Here is a 20,290-nt window from a genome sequence, read left to right on the forward strand (position 1 = left end):
GTACTTTCAAGCTGCAGCTGAATAAGAAAATTCAGCTATCTGTGAAAAATGTGCATGAACCTAAGGCCTTGTCTAAACTACCAACTTTTGTCAAAAGTTATGTCGCTTTAATTAAACTGCTGTTGCATGTCCACACTATGCTCCTTGTGTTGGCAGAGCGCATCCACACTAGGAGCTCTTGCTCTGACACAGAGAGCAGTGCACTGTGGATATTTATCCCACTGTGCAAGTTGCTGCAAGGTGCTTTGGGAAGGGTTTGCAATGCCTCATTGGGCAGGTACAGCATCACAATGATGCAGGTTTCTCAATCCCATCAATTCCAGGGGCATCCTACTAAATTGCCAGTTGTTTTTCAACTGAAGTTTGGGGTGGGAAGGTGGGAGAGGAGAGTGGTGTGTCTGGGGTTGGGGAGACAGCAGGCTGAAGGACCTATCCTGAGTGGGGGAAGAGTGTGTGACAGGGAGCGTGTGTGTGCCGGGGGGGAGGGGAATGTATGTGAGAGAGACAGTGTGTGTGTGTTGGGGGAGAGTGTGTTGGTAGGCTGTCTCTTAATTCAGACAGCAGCCTGAACAACCAATCCAGGGGGAGGGGGACACCCCTCCACATCATTCCCCAGATCTGCATAACACAATATCTCTCCCCACCCTGCAGCAGCAGCCCACTATGTCTGCCTGCCTATGGTTCTGTGATTTCCTCCCACCACCCCCTCAGCTGCTGGGAGCAGCTTCCTCAGCAGCTCTGTGAACTCTCCACCGCTGAGGAATGTCAAAGCTTTCAGGGGAGAAAGTGGAGAGGTGCATGCCTGTTGGACAGCAGAGTTCAAAAGTTGCCTTTTGCCGACCAAACTGTGTAGTGTAGAAAATGCCTAAGTTTTCAGTAAAGACACTTAAGCAATTTGTGGGAAGACTTGCCCCTTCATCTTCCCACAAAAAGGCCACACAGCTTTTTGAAGTCTGAACCTTTGAAAGGTTGTCTCATTCAACTGTAAAACATTAGCTGTATGTATTCTGTGGTGATATCAGCACACTGTGTAGGAATTCACACTTTCTTCTCTGATTTTAAAATATAGTGCAAAAAACTTATCTTTTTCAAATATACAAATGTAGCACAACATTTTGCACAGTCCTATACCACACACAAATTCAACAATATATATAGCAATCATATTCTCAGATTATAAAAGCTACTGATTGTCAAGTTAAAAATGTTTTACTGAGGATTAGCATCACATATTCAGTGTTGCAGCTTCTATTATAATATTAGGTAGTATCTTCTGTACACTAGTTACCCTACATGTAAAAATACTGATCCAAATATATGATACCAAGCTTGAGAACAAACGAAAACTAATCTTTCTTTGCAGGCTCATTTACTGGTAATTGTGACAGACTGACAATATCTTATAATATCCAGAACAAACCTTCAGGAATTAAGATAATGTTTACTGAATTAAATTGAACCTTACTGAATGAGGGTTAATAAATTTGGGGTATTAAAAATGCAACTGTGTACATGTTATAGTATTGTATGTACATTCTCTAGGAGGGAGAGGATGCTAATGTACTTCCTCCCTTATCAGCTCTTTGAAGCCACCCCCTGGAAAAGCTACATAAATACTAATACAAACTAGATTCTTCAGGGACCAACAAACAAAGATTGGGTTTGGGGGTAAATACCCTAGTTTTAAACTGACTCAGGGCCTTCTTCCTGATCCAGCAAATGGACAGAACCCTGGTCCATGGAAGGCCCCAATCCTTACAGTAGGGTTGGAAGGACTGGGCCTACTGAGATTTTGTAAGACTGGGGGCTTACTCTCAGCTGAAGCTGTCACAAATTGGTAACCACAAGGGATCTCCTTGAGTGGGGGGGTTGAAGGACTGCTCCTGACAAAATCCATGTTAGGATGAAAGCTTATTAGCACATGTGTAGGTTCCTTTATTGGCTGTAATATGTTTTCTTTGTAGTGCTTTTTAACCTTCAGAATAAAATAAGTTTGCATAAGGAGAAGTGTGTGATAGTTACAACTGCAGTAATTACACCTGTAAACAGTTTCTAAAGACAAAGCAAGCAGGTGTATGTGGACAGCCTCTCTTGTCTGGGAATAACACAGTGAAGACAGGGATTTGTGCAGCCTGGATGCCGGTCTCTGTCCAAGGAAGGCAACTGCTGGGGAGATGAAGTCTGAGAGTTAGGTGCTCTTGCTGAACCACTGAGGGGAAATACAGAAGCATTTGCCCTGAACTGTGATAGTAACAAACTTTCCTCAGTTAAAGCAGACCTCTCCCCCCCAACAAGCTAGCCTAGGTTACCTCACAGCTCCTGTATCACAGTTTCTACTAAATGATTCAATATTAAAGACATGGATTTTCAAATTATACACTTGTATGCTATAAGGCAGCTGACATTTCAGCTATGAAAGAAGTCAAGTTCTATCCAGACTAAGTTATTCAGACATGTTCTATAAAGCAGTGTTTTCTTTTCTTTCTGCGTAATTATGTAAGCATGAGGAAATTGAAAAGTGACCAGAGGTTGGTTAGTAAGGGGCATATAGGGAGCATTACTTTTAAATGGAGTGGTTTCTTGCAAACCAAAAACCAATTCTGGAGAAAAATACACCACAAGTCTTACCTGTTCTCCTAACTCCTTCACGTGAGCAGTCACCAACTAGTAGTGTTCCTGTGCCACCCCCCTGCACTTCTGCTGCCGCCCACACAGCTGATTAGAAAATGAAGGTCACTAAATTCCTAAACTAGTTTCCAGACTGTAGCATGAGCATGAGAGCCGTTGGCTTTCAGCTGACTTGGGCTGCAGGATAGAAATTAGTTACTAAAAGTTTAGAAGACATATTTCACTTTAGTCCATCATGTGTACACAACACAATGGACTGGAGTAGCAGACTGGCTTTTAGGAAGGATAGTCATAGCATAAGCATGCACCAGTGACCTCTGTAGGAGAGCTAGATAGGTCACTGTGAAATAACTGTTGTTTAAACCAATACGTAAATTCAGAATGAAGATGTTCAAAAAACATATTCTTCCCGTTGCATAGTTTTGTCAGTTTTGAATGAGCACCCCACAACACATGAGTTTATGGAATACAAATATATCCACAACTATGTAAAACTGTAATTTAGGCTTGGCATATCAAAGCTACAATTTTAAAAGTCAAGGAAATACTAACATTAAATAGGCATTTTTCAACATTTTATTTTGTTACAACCACATTAGATCTAACCAGACACACAGCAAAACCCCGTTTATCCAATCTAACTGGGATCAGGGCCAGATCGGATAATCAAAAATTCGGATAATCTGGAGAATGGGACAGTGCAAGTCTGCAGCACCGTCTAGCGGCCATAGGAGAGATCGTCCGCTTCTGGACCTATGTGGCTGGTTGTTTGGTTAATACGGCGTCAGATAAATGGGGTTCTACTGTACTTGGTTCACAGTGCATCTCTATAGTTTCTACAATATTCACTACTTCTGCTATTATACAGCTAGTCAGCATCAAGTAAATTTCCAAGCCACAGCAAGAAATTTTATGCTAAATGCGTTCACTAATAAAAGGTAAAGGAAAATACATTCATAAACACTTCTAATTTTTAAATACCTAACTATAGAGTTTCAGTTCCAATTAAGTATCTGCAGCCCTAACCTTTAGATTAAAAAAACAAAAAAAAAGGTACACCTTATGTTGTAGGGTTTTTTTGTAGGATTAATCCCCTGACTTTAAAAAAATGTTAAGATAAAAAGCTTACAGACTTCTTTTCAACAATTGTTACATAAAACTAGTTGTTGGAACATAATCATTTCATAAATAGGTACCTGCTGGCAATCCAAGATTCTTTAACCATCTGAAACACTCTTATTTTGCTAAGAGTCATGTGCAAGGCACACAGTGTGATTAAGAAAATCCCAACTAGAACTCAGAAATAGCTAGAGCAATTTACATACCACTCTAACCTTTCTCTAGTATAGGCCAATATGTGATTATAAGAGGGAAAAAGCTTTGTTTACCTCTAGTGGAACATCGAGTTTGGTTTTATTCCAACATTTATATAAACAAAACTGTAGGGTTTTTTCATCTTTGCAGCTTATGCACATAGCACTCTTGGTAGGTTGAGGTGGTATGTATTAGTATACAAAGGGATTAATTCCTTGGATCTGGATATGTTGTTGTGGGGAATACACTGCTATCACTGGCTATAGGGGGTGGTACACATGTTAGGACATAATTTCTCAAGCCAGAGGGCAAGGAGGCATTTCAAACTTTTGCCAGGGTGGTGGGGGGGGGTTTGCAAGACAGGCCAAATGGCCAGCTGATTTGAGCATGGGCTGCAGCTGGTGCTCTGAGTGGACCCTAGGAGTGCTTCACAGAACACAACTCTCACAGGAGAGCCATGACTGGTCTGTGGTGCTTTCAGTCACAGCAGCTCTAGATTGGAGGGGACTCTACCTGCTGAACTCCAACCTGTGGTAGAGAGTACTGACCCTGGTGAGCAGGAATACCTAGGAGTAGTAGTATGTGGAGTGGGAACCCCTCCCTTCCAACAGAATCCCTTCCACATACCCCCCCCAACCCCTCCACTCTCTCTGTAGGAAGAAACCATGGATTTGTGATTGAGGGGAGGGGAAATTACCACGTGAGGGTGCTGTCCAGTAGTTTATAAACAAAATCAGTCACGTTTTTTTATGATGCATCCTGCTCTGTTTAATCAGTCATCCAGTTACTCTGTGATGTAGGTGAATAGAAAAAAAGAATTCCCTGTTCCCTCTCTTCTGTTACTTCTGATTAGACAAACTTGTATACTTGCAATATTCTTAGGGATATGCAAATTAACTTACAAGATTGTAAACTGATATACATTTAGTTAGCATGAGACATGCTGTATTACTCTTTGGAAGCTTAAAACCAGCTACAATTTTATTTTATTTTTGTGCTGTAACTCTAAAAAGGAGCTTCACTGTAACTAACATCTTCCAATTTAAAACCCAAATAAATGTATAGGGAAACTCCAGACAGTTGGTTTGCTCATCTTGACCACACAGAAGTTCAGATCTCATCATGAACAAATCACAAAACGTGTAAAAATCCTGCTAAAAAATTCAACTTCTTATGGCTATGGCAGTCTGAATTTTATGTATAACTAAAGAAACTTTTAGCTTTTGTTAAAATACTGTCTAAAATATGGATCTATAAACAGGATTTTGTGTTTGATATTTAAGCTTTAAGCCTTTTGCTACTTATTCAATTGAGCTAAAAGAGGGGTTTTCACACTGTGCTATAGCACACTTTCCCCTCCCATTTGTGATTGCAGACTTCCTCACCTCCACAATTGTATATATAGTAGGCATTTAGATGGATTCTTTAACCACAGTATCTGAACAACAGTATCTCCATAGTAATTACACATTTGTTTACATAGAAAAGTACTATTAGAAAAGTACTTCTATATATTTAGCTGCCTTTAGATCCTTTTGGAAAAAAAAAGTTCACACTCTGTCTCCTTTTACTCTAGATCAGCAGTTCTCAACCAGGGGTCCGGGGTCCACACATAAGTTTCAGAAAGTCTGATGAGCAGGACCAGTGTTAGATTTGGTGGAGCCCAGGGCAGAAAGCCGCAGCCCTGTCATGCAGGGCTGAAACATGAGGCCCAAGACCTGTCAGCTGGGGTGAAACTGAAGCCTGAGCAACTTTACTCTGCGGGTCCACCTGTGGAGTGGGGCCGTGGGCAGTGGCCCTACTTGCTACTCCCCAATGCCGGCTTTGGCTTTATATGCAGAAAAACAGTTGTTATGGCACAGGTGGGCCATGAGGTTTTTATAACATGTTGTGGGGGCCTCAGAAAGAAAAAGGTTGAGAACCCCTGTTCTAGATTTCATCTCCTGCCCCTATCTGTTCCATCTCTCCACATGGACACAAGTAGAAAGAGCACCATGTATTTAGCCAACACTCCACAGACAAGCAAGTCATGGACCACAATTTGGGAACTTCCATATAAGATTGCCTTAAAAGTTTAACTATAGTTTTTATTTCTTACTAGATGCAACCTATTAATGAAATACCAATATTGGTGCACTACTTCAGGCCTCACTAGTTATTCCCCCCATTAAAGAAAAGATATAGGGAATAATAGTTAAAACTGTACATTTTATTGCTCTTTCTTTAGTAACTAAAAGAGAATGTACTGAACCTTAAATACTTTACTGTGCTTAGTATTGCCTACTGAATCCAGTTAAATAGAACTGTTTGTATCCTCTGCTATTTCTACTGTTTCCTGAATACAATGGTGTATATACATTTGATATAATATGGGCACAAATGTACAGAACCCCAAAGAGATATGACTCTCGCTGGAGGTTACTGTATTTAGCGATGAATAATAAAGCTGACAGGCTGTACATATATTTCAATATTTTTTTCCTGCAGTTATACGACAAATGTAGTTAATAAGTTTTATAAAACTTAGAAGCCAGATTTAATGCAGCAAGATGGGGGCATGATCCTGATTAAGAACTCTGCATGCTGTTGTAATACAAACAACAGTATTTAAAACAGGACACTGTATTCACCAAGAGTAAATCAGGGAAAAGACTAATAATCACACTTGTTAAATCTACTAATGAAATGCAAGATTCTTCATAAAAACATCTAAATTGAATGGAACAATCACTTCAATCGGGCTTGCCTACCATACCAAGTATCAATGGTCTACAAATGCCTCTGACTGACAATGGTGTATGTGGATACTGCATACATTACTAAAAAGGAAACTAAAAAGCTGTTTGAAAATCATTCTGCATCCTACAGCACTACCTTCACTGCAGAGCATCCTTTGTACAGACACCGCCTCATCAGCTCACGATTATTAATTCTACAGAACTCCCGTTAAGGCACAGAAAGTAAATCCAACATTTAACTTCAATTAATGCAAACATGACTGGCTGATATTTCCTCTGCAATGTTACTTTCCGAAGCGGAGTGATTGTCCCCTATCCCTTCGTCAAGCTTGGCCCGGCAGCCATGTCCTTATTCCCCTACAAACGGTTGTTTCGGAAAAGGAACGACCTGCTCGCAGTGAACTTACACAGTCCCTCAGCAAAATCTGGCAGAGCCAAACCTGCACAGCAAACACCAAAGGCATCTAAGGCACCCCCACGGCAGTGGGGCGAAGCAGCCTGCGCCTAGATCCGCACCAGCGCCGAGCCTCGCACCGGGGAGTGGGGCCGGGACAAATCGGGCATCATTCCCTCATGCAACCCTCTCCCCATCCCTTCCCAGACAGAGAGACGATGGTTTTACCTTCATAATGAGCTCAGGCTGCGGAAAAAAGCCCCCGATCGGGGCTGAGCGGCCGAGGCTGGACCTGGAATTAAAACAAAGCACTGAGCCAGCGCACCAGCCGTTTGCACCGGAGGGGGGGGGGGGGAAATCGGGCAGGGGAGCCGCCGGGATCCTGATCAAACCCCCTTCCCCCAGATCCCTCCACCCCCCATTTGCGATACCTCCCCTTTCAGTCCCCCCACCCCCACCCCTCTCGGCCACTGCTTTCCCTCCAGCCCACACACACCGCGGCTCGGCTTCCCCTTCACTCGCTGCCATTGACGCCATTTCTGTCAGAGGAGGAGAAACTTGCCACAACAACAACCCACCCCCAGCCTCTCCGGCTGCTCCAGGATAGTCCCAGCTCCGCGCCCAGCTCACGGGGGTCGGGGCTCTCAATCCTCTCCCCAGAGACCTGCGGGCTGGAGGGGGACGGCGATGTCTGATCCCTGGAACCCCCCCCCCCCCACTTTGCTGCGGCGGCGGCGGGGGGGGGAAGGCCGCTGCTCCTCCATTGTATGAGGAGGAGGCGGGGGGGGAGGGGGTGGCGGCAGCTCTCCCCGTTGGAGGGGCTGCGGCTCTGTGGATCCCGACAGAGGCGGCAGCTTCTCCCACCCCCATAAAAGAAAGCGCTGACTCCGCGACAGGAGTTTCAACAGCAACAGCCGCAACTGCCCAGCGCAGCGGGCCGGACCCGATCAGTAATGAGGCAGCCCCCCTCGGGCTCCTCGCCGCCCCGCAGCGACTCCAGCCCTTCGCCCACCCCCCACCTCACGCGGGGGGGGGGGGAATCAGCGAGTACCGCCGCAGTCTCGCCAGGACAAAAGCTACCAACCCCGCGCCCGTACGAAGCGGAGCCGCCCCGCTCCCTCACCCGCTGGCGGCGGGGCCGGGGCGGCTCTTTCTCCTGCTGTCGCTGTTACCTTTGTTCCGCGGCGCCCGCCCGCCCGCGGCTCCGCCTGACCCGGGAGGAGATGTGGGACGAAGCCTCCTCCCGGCTCCGGACCCGTTGGCTTGGTGCTGGCCCCGGATCAATCCCCCAGCAAGGGCTCTGGCTACGGCTGCAGCTCCGCGCTGCGTATGATGGGGCCGATCCCCCCCCCCTCTGCCCGGACCCGGCGCTGGCGGTGGCTGCTCCGCTCCGAGCCTCTTGCTCCCCTCCCCCCACCTCACAAAGTGACTGACAGACAGAGACCCGCCCGCTTCCCGCCCTCCTCTTTCTCTAGTGGCCCGGAACCGGTAAGGCCCACCCGTCTCCCTACACCATTGGCCCCCATATCGGAAACACTAACGTCATTTTTCCATCAATTCTATGGAAACAGAGACTCGACGCCGCAGAGGCTCATGGGTAACGCGGTTCTCTCCCTCGCCACTCTTCCGCGCCCGTGCAGCAGCTGAGCTTCACACTCGAACCACAAATCCCATGATGCATCGCGCGCGAGGGGCCTTCAGGGGGTGGGGCGAATCGAGGGCTAATTAAAACAAGTGGGAGGACCTAGCGCCTGCGCAGTGAAGCCCTGGTGGCGCATTTTCCCCCCCAACAGTAGAGGCGGTAGCAGTTGAGGTGGAAGTGGGTGGAGTTTTTAACGCCCTGCTGCCAGTATCAGAGTTGGGGAGCCCGCCCGGTCCGAAACGGGGTGCGTCTTGGCCCCGCCCGGGAACGTGGAGGCGGCAGATAGTGACCCCGGCCGGCGGTAGGTGGGGGGGGTTCGTGTGTCGCCGGTCCCCTCCGCCAGCCCCCGTGCTCCGGGGGCGCGGTCTCCCCGCTCGTCGGTCCGTGTCGCCAGACCGGCTCCTTTGTGCTGCTGGGGGAGGCTCCCTGCTGGGAGCGACACCTGCCCAGCCCCCTGGCGCCTACCCGGCCCGCTGAGCGGGGCTCGGCGCCGCGCCCCCCGGGCCAACGCTGCGCTATGACACGAGCGCCCCGCTGCGCGCTGACCTGGCCGGCGGGCTGCGGGAAGCGGAAGCAGGTCTCGCCGCAGCCCCCAGGGAAGGCGCAGCCCGGTGCCTGCAGCCGGTCGTGCTCTGCCTGACCTGAGGGGAAGCAAAGGGCCGGCAGCATCGAGAGTCCCTGTTCGCTTTGTTCCGGGGGGGTCGTGCTGAAAGCGGCCTCAGCCTCTGAGGCTGGCGCCTCCGCGGGAGGCAGTGCTGAGCTGGCTCCAGACTTCTCGGGGGCTGCCGGGGCCGCTGCTTGGTTTCTCTCGGGTTTTGGCTGAAATGGCGCTGTAATTTAAGCAACGACAGCATTTATATGTAATCAAAGCCACTGCTGGAAGTGATGTACCCAGCTTTCGGCAGAGGTTAGTAATAGATGGCTCACGGGATATGCAAGATGAACTGTGTGTAGTTAAGTTTTGCTATTAAATCAGTGTAGGTTTAGCCATTTGGTGTTCTGTTGAGTATTGCTCTTTCTTTTGTGAAGATATTGAAAGTGCAGTTCAGCTCTGAAAATAGTGTAATTGTGGCATAGTTGGGTTCCATGGTGATGCTTCTCTAATTTAAGGTTCATTTAGTTCACAAGTTAAAAGATGGTATGTTGAACTGCCAGTCCTGCACATTTTATGTAAATTTTTAAAAGCAGAACTGCCTTTCTCTGTTACCACTGAAAATAGACTTCGGTAGACCAAATTCTGCCCTTAGTTACACCTGACAACCTTATGGATGATGGCTTGGATCAAAGATAATGTTTGCCAAGACATCACCTTCTATTGCTGTGTAGGTGCTGCAGGGTGACTTAAAAGTGACTTTAAAGCAGTAAAAATCTGCACTTATGTATTCTATCATTTAACTAAGATGGTATTTTTATGTAACTTCTGACCATGACTAATCTTTTAAAATTCCTGGGTGAATTCTGCACCTCCTGCATGTGTGCAGAATTCATGTCCCCTGCAGATTTATTTGTTTCCTTGCAAAAAAAATTCCTTTGACAGGGAAGCTGCAAAGGGAGTCACGCACCACTCCCTAGCAGTGCAGGCACATTGTTTCGGGCACCCAGAGCAGCCAGTGGAGAGGTAAATCACCACAGGGCTAGGGACACCCCAGCCAGTGGCTCTTATCCTGAGCCAGCCTCAGCTGCTAGTCCTGGCTGTGCTGGAGGCAGGAGAAGATGAGACTTCCTCTTTCCCTGTGAGGAGTTGCTGGGACTGTGTCAGACCCACCCCCAGAAACCTCCCCCAGCTGCAGAAAGCTCAACATCCTCAGCTGTGGGAGGAGGGCTCTCTGTACAGGGAGCTGCTCCCCCCATGCATCTGGACCCAGATATCCCTGCCAAGCCTCACATGGTACATCCAGAACCCCACCCCCTCCTGCACCCAGACCCCCACCCTTGCACCCAGGCCACTCTCCACTGACCTTCTTGCACTCAAACCCCCCACCCTGATGCCCTGTCACCCTGTACCACCCTGAGTCCCCACATCCAGATCCTCATGCCACTGACCCCCAACTAGCTGTACCCAGAGCCCCACCCCTGCTGATACCCCTCCGCTGAGCCCCAACCACCATCACATGGAAGTCCCTGCAGAGTCCGATTGCACCTGCAATCCCCCCCCCCCCCACCAATGAGCTTCTATGCAGTCAGATCTCCCCCTATACCTCCCCCCACTGAGCTGCCTGCACCCAGATTGTCCCACACAGAATCCTCTTGCCCCACACCTGGATCCCCCACATTGAGTCCCTCCACACTTGGATCCTGCCTGCCTGCCCCACACCTGGAGGGGCCCCAGGGTGTTTCTGGGGCAAGCCCAAGTCTTGTGCTGCATCAGGGTCAGGTGCAGCCTTACCACAGAGTCCATATCTGGAGGGGACTGTAGGGTCATCTCCTGCCTTTGTGCAGCCATTGGCCTGTACTCCCCACTGCCATGCTGGAGCCTGTCATTTATTTATTGACAAATTAAACATGCAGAATTTTGCATATTTTAAAAATATTGTGTGCAGAATTTTTAATTTTTTTGTGCAGAATGCCACTGAGTAAAACTTTTAAGATAAACCTGTAAATTGGCTCAATAGGCGCCATTTCAAGGACTTGCTGAAACAGTAATAGTAAAAACTGCTTGGCATTCTTGAACTGCTTAGATTGCTAAAACTGGAAATATTAACTTGTAATGCATATGTTTTGGACAATGAGACTAGCCCACTTTTAATTTCTAGTTTTTAGATGTTGCTCTACAAATTGCAGACAGTATTCAGAGACAAGATGGGTGAGGTAATATCTTTTATTGGACCAACTTCTGTTGGTTAGAGAGACAAGTTTTCAAGCTTACGCAGAGCTCTTTTTCAGTGTAAGCTTGAAACATTGTCTCTCACCAACAGAAGTTGGTCTGTTAAAATATGTTACCCCACCCATTTTGTGTCTCTAATACCCTGGGACTGACACTTCTGTTGGCTGCAAACGATGGAGGTGATGTGCTTAAATAAAAATATTTTAGAGGACATTTTGAATAAATCTAAGTTGCATTCATCTACGTTTTGTGTTCCCTTAAATATTAAAGTGATCCTTATGTTGAAGGAGCTGGCTAAGCTATAGTCACAAAATAGAATGCATTGAACTAGCCAATTAGATTATTATATAGCCTAATACCTCCTTGACCACTTGAGCTGTTGTGCTGCATGTCTGCTTTGATTCTTTGTCTTTTAAATTGAGAGCTCTTTGGAAAGTGCTAGAATACTGTGGATGTTAATGTAAACAGGTTATAGAATTGGTGGTAATAAAATGAGAGCGCAGAAGTTAAGATAAAAGTTAAATACTCTATTAAAGTGTATATTTTACTGAGCTGTTTTGGCAACACTTGCCACCCTTAAGAAATCATTTCTTCACAAGTGAAATATGTAGCTGCCTATGGAGTGGAATGTACCTCATTTGGTACCAACAATGCCATGCAGCAGTCTAGGAGGCAAAGTGAAGAATAAATTTTCAGACTGAAACTAAACATTGTAAACTAATATAATAACCAAATTGGGATTTGGCCAAAACAGCATTGTGAACACCTCTGCTCTTACAAAGAGGCTATGGAAGCTTTTTATAACAAACAATAACTTTTCTATATTAGGTCTGAAATAGAGCCTCTCTCTTTGTACGTGCTTTTTAACCCTGCTGGGGCATCTTCTTAGCTGCAGAATTGCTGATGCCACTTTCTTTGGAGGTCTCCTGTTCAATCACTGGCTTAGGTGGCATGAGGACATGTATTTTAAGGTGTGTCTACACTGGCACGTTCAGGACAGTAAAGCCAAATTTATTGATTACAAGTCCAAAAAGGACTATTGTGATTGTGTAGTCTGATCTCATGTATAACACAGGCCAAAACTTCCTCAAAATAATTCCTAGAGCATATCTTTTAGAAAAAGGATTAATGATGGAGAATCCACCATGACCCTTGGTAAATTGTCCCAGTGGCAAATTACACCTTCCTTCCAGTCTGAATTTGTCTAGCTTCAACTTCCAGCCATTAGATTTTGTTATACCTTTCTCAGCTAGATTGAAGAGCCCATTATTAAACATTTGTTCCCCACGATACTGTAGACTGTAACCAGGTTCCCTCTTAACTTTCTAAACTAAATAGATTGAGCTCTTTGAGCCTATCAATATAGGGCATGTTTTCTAGTCTTTTAATTATTCTCGTGGCTCTTCTCTGAAACCTCTCCAATTTATCAACATTCTTCTTGAAGTATGGACTTCAGAACTGGACACTGTATTCCAGCAGCAGTCGCACTAGTGCTAAATACAGAGGTAAAATTATCTCTGCTCCTGCTTGAGATTCCTCTGTTTATGCATCCCAGAATTGCATTAGCTCATTTAGGCACAGCATCACACTAGAAGCTCATGTTCCACTGGTTATCCACTGTGACAACCCCCCAAATCTTTTTCAGTCACTGCTTCCTGGGAAAGAGACCCCCATTGTATAGCATGGCCTACATTCTTTGTTAGGTATATATATATTTACATTTAGTTGTATTAAACTGGGCACAAGTAAACAATGTGTTTTATCAAGTGATCTCTAGATTGTTCTGAATCAAGGACCTGTCCTCTTCATTATTTACACTCCCAATTTTTGTGTCATTTACAAACTTTCAGTGATTTTGTTTTCTTCCAGGTCATTGATAATGTTAAGCTTAGGGCCAAGAACCAATCCCTGCTGGACATGACTGGAAATACAACTGATCGATGACTCTTTCCTTTCCCAGAAAAAATATTTCCTGTTTATAGTTAGTTTGAGAGTTATCCATTAGCCAATTTTAATCCACTTCACGTGTTCCAATTTTATATCATTCTAGTCTTTTTTTATTTGAAGTGTTTTGCGGTATCAAGTGAAATGCCTTAGAAGTCAAAGTGTACTGTGTCAACACCATTACTTCTTCAACCAAACCTGTAATCTCATTTAAAAAAAAAAAAATCAAGTTAGTTTAACAGGGTCTAGTTTCCATAAACCCATGTTGTTTTGCATTAATTGCATTACCCCCTTTTATTTATTAAACAAGTTCTGTATCAGCAACTCCCGTATTTTGCCTGGGATCAATGTCAGACTGACAGGCCTATAATTCCCATGTCATTTATTAAAAAATTGGCACACATTAGCTTCTTTCCAGTCTTCTGGACCTTCCCCATTGCTCCAAGACATTGGAAAATCAGCTTTAAAAATCCAGTGAGCTCCCCAATTAACTTGAATCCCAGAGGTTTAAAAGAGCTATCTGGAGCTGCCGAAGTAAAAATATGTAATATGTTTTTTTTTTTCCACCAAATGCATCCGATGAAGTGAGCTGTAGCTCACGAAAGCTTATGCTCTAATAAATTTGTTAGTCTCTAAGGTGCCACGGGTACTCCTTTTCTTTTTGCGAATACAGACTAATGCGGCTGCTACTCTGAAACCTGTCATATGTAACTTTAGTAGATGTCCTCCAGAGAGATAATGAAATGGAAAGTGTTATCACCTTATGATGAGATTGTATCATCTGTTTTTCCCCAAATACGGAACAGAAGTATTTATTGAACATTTCTTGCCTCTTTCTGCATTTTTATTGATTCTACCACTTTCATCTAGTAAGAAACAAAAAGAATGCTGGTAATGGTCCATAATATATTTACAAAACCTATTGTCCTTAACTCTGCTGGACATGGATTTTTCTTTTTTCGTTGTGTCCCTTAGCTTCCTTTATCAGCTTGCTATAATTTCTAACTTCTGCCTTATACTCATTATTATCAACTTTCCCTTTTTTTCCCACTTATTTTTATCTATAGCTATATGCATGCTTTTACTTCCCCTCTAAAGCAGATTTAGTTTTTTTGTTTAGTTTTTTTTAACTAGAACTGCTGCTTTCTTTGGTTGTGGCTTTTCGGGCATCTAGTAAGGTGTTCTTAAATGATTTCCAGTTATCATTCATTTTTTCTAATTAAATTCTTCCTCCCAGCTGATTTGGCTCAGAATCATTTTCAGCTTTGTGAAACTGGCCCTATTAAAGAACCAAATATATATATTACTGGTCTGGACTTTATTCTGCTTGCACATTTATTTACTTTATGATTACTTGTACCTAAGCTACCATTAATTTTAGTTCTATAATCACTTCCTCTTCTGTTCAGAAAAGGTCTAATAAAGAATTCCCCTGTGTTGGCTTCCTCACATCTTGAGTTAGGAAATTGTCTTCTGTAATGTTTAGAAATTCCAAGAATGTTTTAGTATGGGAAGCATGAGACTTCTAGCATAGTCAGTCAAACTGATGTCCCCTGTGAGCATGCAGCTTTTTTCCTAAATATTATAAATAAGTTCATATTGGGGGTAGTCATCCTAATCCGTATTGTGATTTGGTGATCTGCACCAGATACCAATTAATACCCCCCATCTGTTAGGGCATTGATCCATACGCATTCAAGATTATTGTCTTCTGAGTTATCAGTGACTCAGAAATAGGGAATGCTAACTTTGACATAGTCCCACTCCATCCTTCTTAAATATGTTACAACCGTTTGTTTTAATATGCCAATCATGCACATAATCCCAATTATTTTCAGTAATATCAACCAGATGAAATTTGTGCTCATAAATGAGCAATTCCAGACCCTTTTATTTGTTACCCCAGCTCCGAGCATGAGTGCAGAGGCAATTCAAGAATTTCTTCTGTGTCCTTTGGTTCCTTGATTGATGTTATTCAGTGTCTTTTATATTTGTGTGTCCTCAGTGCTCATATCTTCCATCTTTTTATCCTTATCCATTAATTGAAAACGGCATGTTAAATCCCTGTGAATGAGCTCATTCAGAAGTAAAGTGGCCTTAGTTTGCTCAAATTTAATTCACAGTGACCTGGAGATGTGTTGGGTGACAAAGATGACATGAAGCTGACTGAGACCTTGTTTTGTTTTTTCATTGGGAAACAGTCAAGGAGTATAGTTAGTTGTTTTTTTAAGTCTTTTTTCCTAATTGGGGCTCTCAAGCTCCTTCATATTGTGGACCATATATGTTAATAGAGGAGGTGTCATCAATCACCTTCTATCCTGTTTCCAACTGCATAACTTCTTTTTGATAACGTGACCAGTTGCTTGCTTTCTCATTTTTTCATGTATTTGTACTAAGGTGTGCCAAATGCAATAGGGTGGGGAATTTGTTTTTAGTCTTCATCTCCCTCTCCAGTTTCTAGTGTTGCTCTTTCTCTTGTTCCATGCGCAACTTTCTCTGCCACCTTGTGCAAGAGGACACGTTTCTGTTGCCTGTATTATGGGGGTGGGGGTGTGGGGTTTTGTTTTTTGTTTTTGTTTTTTAATCCCTTCCCCTGCACAGACTTTCTTGTCACTCTTTTCTTACTTCTACTGGATGTGTTGCCTTGCCACCTGACCCTCTTGCAATGGATCTACTGCCTGACTGCTTTGTTCCCCTCTTCCTGGGACTCTTCTTGTGGCATTGACTAGCAGTTCCTGTTCTCTTTATAAGCAGTTAGGTGGCAGCTGTTGGTTTGTGGTGTGTGGGTTTTTGTTTTTTTGTTTTTTTTTTCAGCTGCTTCTGTAGGATTCCCATCTCTTCTTGACAAAAATTAGTCAAATCTGAGGTTAGGCATTTGACCAAAAGTAATTGGTCAAATATTGTCAAATGTCAAACGGTCAGATGTTGTTAACTATTAGAGCAGTACCAAAAGAATACTGTATGATTTTTTTTCAATAGGGTTAGCTTTAGATTCTTATGCTTAATTACAAAAAACAAGTTACTTGAAGGAGTTATTTTAACTCCGAAAAATGTGAAACTCAATAAAATGAAGTTCTGAAAAATGGAAGAATGGCGCTATGATGCTGTCAAAAGATTAGGTCACTGCCTACATTGGGGCATTCTTGGTGGAATATATAACAATATTTGACCTTGATCAAATAATAGATAGATAATTGACATTATTTGACTGCTCAGTTGACCAGATTGTCAAGCGTAGTCTGGACACCCATAGAAGCATCTGGAAACAAGAAAGAGGCAATGACATCTTCTCCATGGACCACCCAATGGCTTACAGATCAGTACGGGAAACTGTCTTAACTAGTGACCTGTTGTTGTGAAAGGGCAGGGGGAATTACATTTGGGCATGTAACGGTTTGAAGTCATGGCATAATGAGCAGGGCAATGTGTGAGTAGGAAGTTTCTGAATATCTTGTAATTGATCGAGAACTTCATAAGGTATCACACAACAACATCTTTATCCATATTGGAGAGATGGTAAACCATATGCTCACGTTTTGAAGAACTCTATATTGAAAAATCATTTTTCTCTAGAAATCTCATTTTGCAATAACTGCCAAATACGCTTACTGTAGCGAAAATGTGCACAACCAACTCTGCATATTGTATAGCTCTGGGAAACATCTGGGGGGAAACCTTAAATTTCAAATTCGTATTATCTTGAAATTAACAACTTTCAGAATCTTAGCTTTTGGCTCTGTGCTTTTACAAAAAGGGCATGTGTTGGATAACCATTTGAATACATTTTTTTGGCAATATGATGAACTCGTAGTGTCTCATAATGCAGTTCATAGAATTGTTTCTCACCTTTCCAGGATCTCCCTTTCTCTTTTTTTTTTTTCCTAGTCTCTATTTCTTTACCTAATTACATCCTTATTTTGGGGTAAGATTGAGATCCTTACTTTGCAAGTAGTTGCACTGAATTTAGTGCAACTAATGGTGGTGCAAGGTACTCTGTTTAGTGAGAGGAAGGGTATTGCAGTCTGGATTACCCATAAATTAACACTTAAAAAGGCCGTGCTACCTTAAGTGTTAATTTTTGTAATGCAAGTCTTTCCATGCATCTGGGGAAAACTGTTGCCAAGAGTCATCTAGGAAAATGGTCTGGAAATAGTAAATTGAATACATTTATGTTTTAGCAAAAATTTTGATTACTCTCCTTAATATGCCTATTTTCAAAATGAGTACATTACATTTATAAATCTAGCAGCAAGACTTTTTGGCCTCTAGCCAAGGAAATTCTTCAACTATTGTTAGGGCAAAACACTCCGTGCAAGATGCCTTCTAAACAGGCAAGGATTGCTGCTGAAGTAAAATGAAACTTCATACTACCACTGCAGCTCCAATCTTCAAATGACATTAAAAGCATTGAGTTTTGAGCTGCTGCATCTGCAGTGCAGCAAGAAAGGTTAGAGGTGAGAGGAAAGAAAATGGATTACAGAAGGAAGTCTGAAAAAAGTCACAGAAATGGAGAGCCTGAGAAGAGAGAGCAGACATGAACTGAGAAATGAACATTAGAAGATGAATAAGCTATTCAGACAAATAAATCCAGGATTGGCAGTAAGAGAACTTGAGACACAAATGGAATACCGGGTAGAAAAAATAAGGATAAAGAGAGCCAAACACTTAAACTGATCTAAAAGAATAGGACATAGCAGACATAATGGAATGGATTTTAAAACAAATATGAAAGAATGGGTAAGCCAAAAATTTAGAGTATTTGTTTTAAAATGTGCCTTAAAAATTCAGGTTGTCTGTCTTATTTTTAATCAGGAAACTTAGATTAAATTTATATTGTTTGTCTAGGAACAAATACACACATTTTAGAATTTGAATTATTCTGACTCTAAATTTTAGAAAGATCTACATAATGGTGCTTGATAGTAGTGTGGGGTTCTATTAGCTAATTTTTAAATACCCGTTCTCTCCAGAATATCTAAAATGTCTAAAGACCCAAACATCAAAGCAGATTCTAAAATTGTTCATAATGAATTTCAATTTAAATGGTCTCTGCTTTCTCAAAAATCCAAAACAAGTTCCCCTGTTTTTTTAAAATGTGCTGGTTAAAGTATATAAAGCAACAGCAAGACGCCTTCATTTTGTAATGTAAAGCCAGTGCTAGTTTAGAAAATGATGGTTTTCTTTCAAGCAACACTTTCAAGTGGCCTTTGTCCTAAATCCTTTAAGCTTGCTTGTCTCGTCCCTTCTTTCTTAGAATTAGGGTCTGGCTTCCATTTTTTTATATATATTTAATTTCTCTAACCTTGATTGTAGTAGTAAGAAGTCTCCTTTCTTTGACAGAGTGAAACATAGCTTCTTGAAATGGAGGGAATGGAAGAAACATCTGAAAGAATTCTTTTAGAGCCATACAAGTATTTACTTCAACTGCCAGGCAAGTGTCCTTTTACCATTCTGTTCTGTTTTTCTACTTGTTTTCAGAGATTGATCAGAATTGTCCTCTACTTATTCTTTTGAATTTGTCCAGTCTTGACTTGTATGGAATTTTGATTCTGAGCAATTTAATTCTTTTATTGAAAGGAGCAGAATTTTCTATTCAGAATAAATCTAGCACTTCTGAGATTGTTCCTCTAGTCTATCCAATTCAGAGAAACTGTTCTTCCCCTCCCCTCACCACTGCATTCTAAGTAGCCAATATACTGTCTAATGCAGTGGCTCTCAACCAGGAGTATCTGTATCTCGGGAGTACGCAGAGGTGTTCTGGGGGTACATCAACTCTAGATATTTGCCTAGTTTTACATAGGGCTCTCGAGTGATTCAAAAAATTAATCATGATTAATCACACCGTTAAACAATAATAGAATACCATTTATTTAAATTTTTGGATGTTTTCTACATTTTCAAATATATTGATTTCAGTTATAACATAGAATACAAAGTATACGGTGCTCCCTTTCTATTTGTTTTTACCATGCAAATATTTGTAATCAAAAAGGAAATCCTATTTTTCAGTTCACCTAATACAAGTAATGTAGTGCCATCTCTTTATCATGAAAGTTGAACTTACAAATGTAGAATTATGTACAAAAAAATAACTGCACTCAAAAACAAAACCATCTAAATCTTTAGAGCCACTCGGTCCTACTTCTCATTCAGCCAGTCACTCAGACAAACAAGTTGGTTTATATTTGCAGGATATAACGCTGCCCCCTTCTTGTTCAGTGTCACCTGAAAGTGAAAGAAGGTGTTCCCCTGGCCTGTTGTAGTCGGCATCACAAAATATTTACGTTCCAGATGCGCTAAAGATTCATATGTGCCTTCATGTTTCAGTCACCATTCCAGAGGACGTGTCCATGCTGATGATGGGTTCTTCTCTATAACAATCCAAAGCAGTGCAGACTGACGCACGTTCATTTTCATCATCTGAACATTAGATGCCACCAGCAGAAAGTTGATTTTCTTTTTTGGTGTTTTGGGTTCTGTAGTTTCTGCATTGGAATGTTGCTCTTCTAAGACATGTGGAGCATGCTCCACACCTTGTCCCTCTCAGATTTTGGAAGGTGCTTCAGATTATTAAACGTTGGGTCGAGTGCTGTAGCTATCTTTAGAACTCTCACATTGGTACCTTCTTTGCGTTTTGTCTAATCTGCAGTGAAAGTGTTCTTTAAAATGAACAGCATGTGCTGAGTCATATTTCGTGTTACAGTAGTCTCGGACGATATGTCAGAATGCAGGTAAAACAGAGCCAGAGACATACAATTTTCCCCTAAGGAGTTCAGTTACAAATTTAACACATTATTTATTAAACA

General features: G+C 42.7%; 2 protein-coding genes across 8 annotated transcripts in view; one reads left to right on the forward strand and one right to left on the reverse strand.

Moving 5' to 3' along the window:
* The window catches only part of ARID4B (AT-rich interaction domain 4B), a 147,570-nt gene extending 139,075 nt beyond the window's left edge, over window positions 1-8,495 (reverse strand). For 2 of the 4 annotated variants that reach the window (XM_038397655.1, XM_038397653.2), the window contains exons 1-2: window positions 8,247-8,495; window positions 7,303-7,366 (exon numbers count right to left, since the gene is read on the reverse strand). In XM_038397655.1, the coding sequence (XP_038253583.1) occupies window positions 7,303-7,308 (6 nt within the window). In that variant the 5' untranslated portion in view covers window positions 7,309-7,366; window positions 8,247-8,495. The remainder of the gene's footprint in view (window positions 1-7,302; window positions 7,367-8,246) is intronic. The other 2 variants (XM_043511397.1, XM_043511396.1) reach the window with 1 other exon arrangement.
* A 333-nt stretch (window positions 8,496-8,828) lies between these two features.
* The window catches only part of GGPS1 (geranylgeranyl diphosphate synthase 1), a 63,658-nt gene continuing 52,196 nt past the window's right edge, over window positions 8,829-20,290 (forward strand). The window contains exons 1-2 of one of the 4 annotated variants that reach the window (XM_038397656.2): window positions 8,829-9,017; window positions 18,825-18,915. In XM_038397656.2, the coding sequence (XP_038253584.1) occupies window positions 18,846-18,915 (70 nt within the window). In that variant the 5' untranslated portion in view covers window positions 8,829-9,017; window positions 18,825-18,845. Of the gene's footprint in view, window positions 9,018-9,604; window positions 9,624-15,590; window positions 18,084-18,824; window positions 18,916-20,290 lie in introns of those variants that run through there. The other 3 variants (XM_038397657.2, XM_043511402.1, XM_043511404.1) reach the window with 3 other exon arrangements.

Source organism: Dermochelys coriacea, chromosome 3 (assembly GCF_009764565.3).
Source record: "Dermochelys coriacea isolate rDerCor1 chromosome 3, rDerCor1.pri.v4, whole genome shotgun sequence".
NCBI classification, from domain to species: Eukaryota; Metazoa; Chordata; order Testudines; family Dermochelyidae; genus Dermochelys; species Dermochelys coriacea.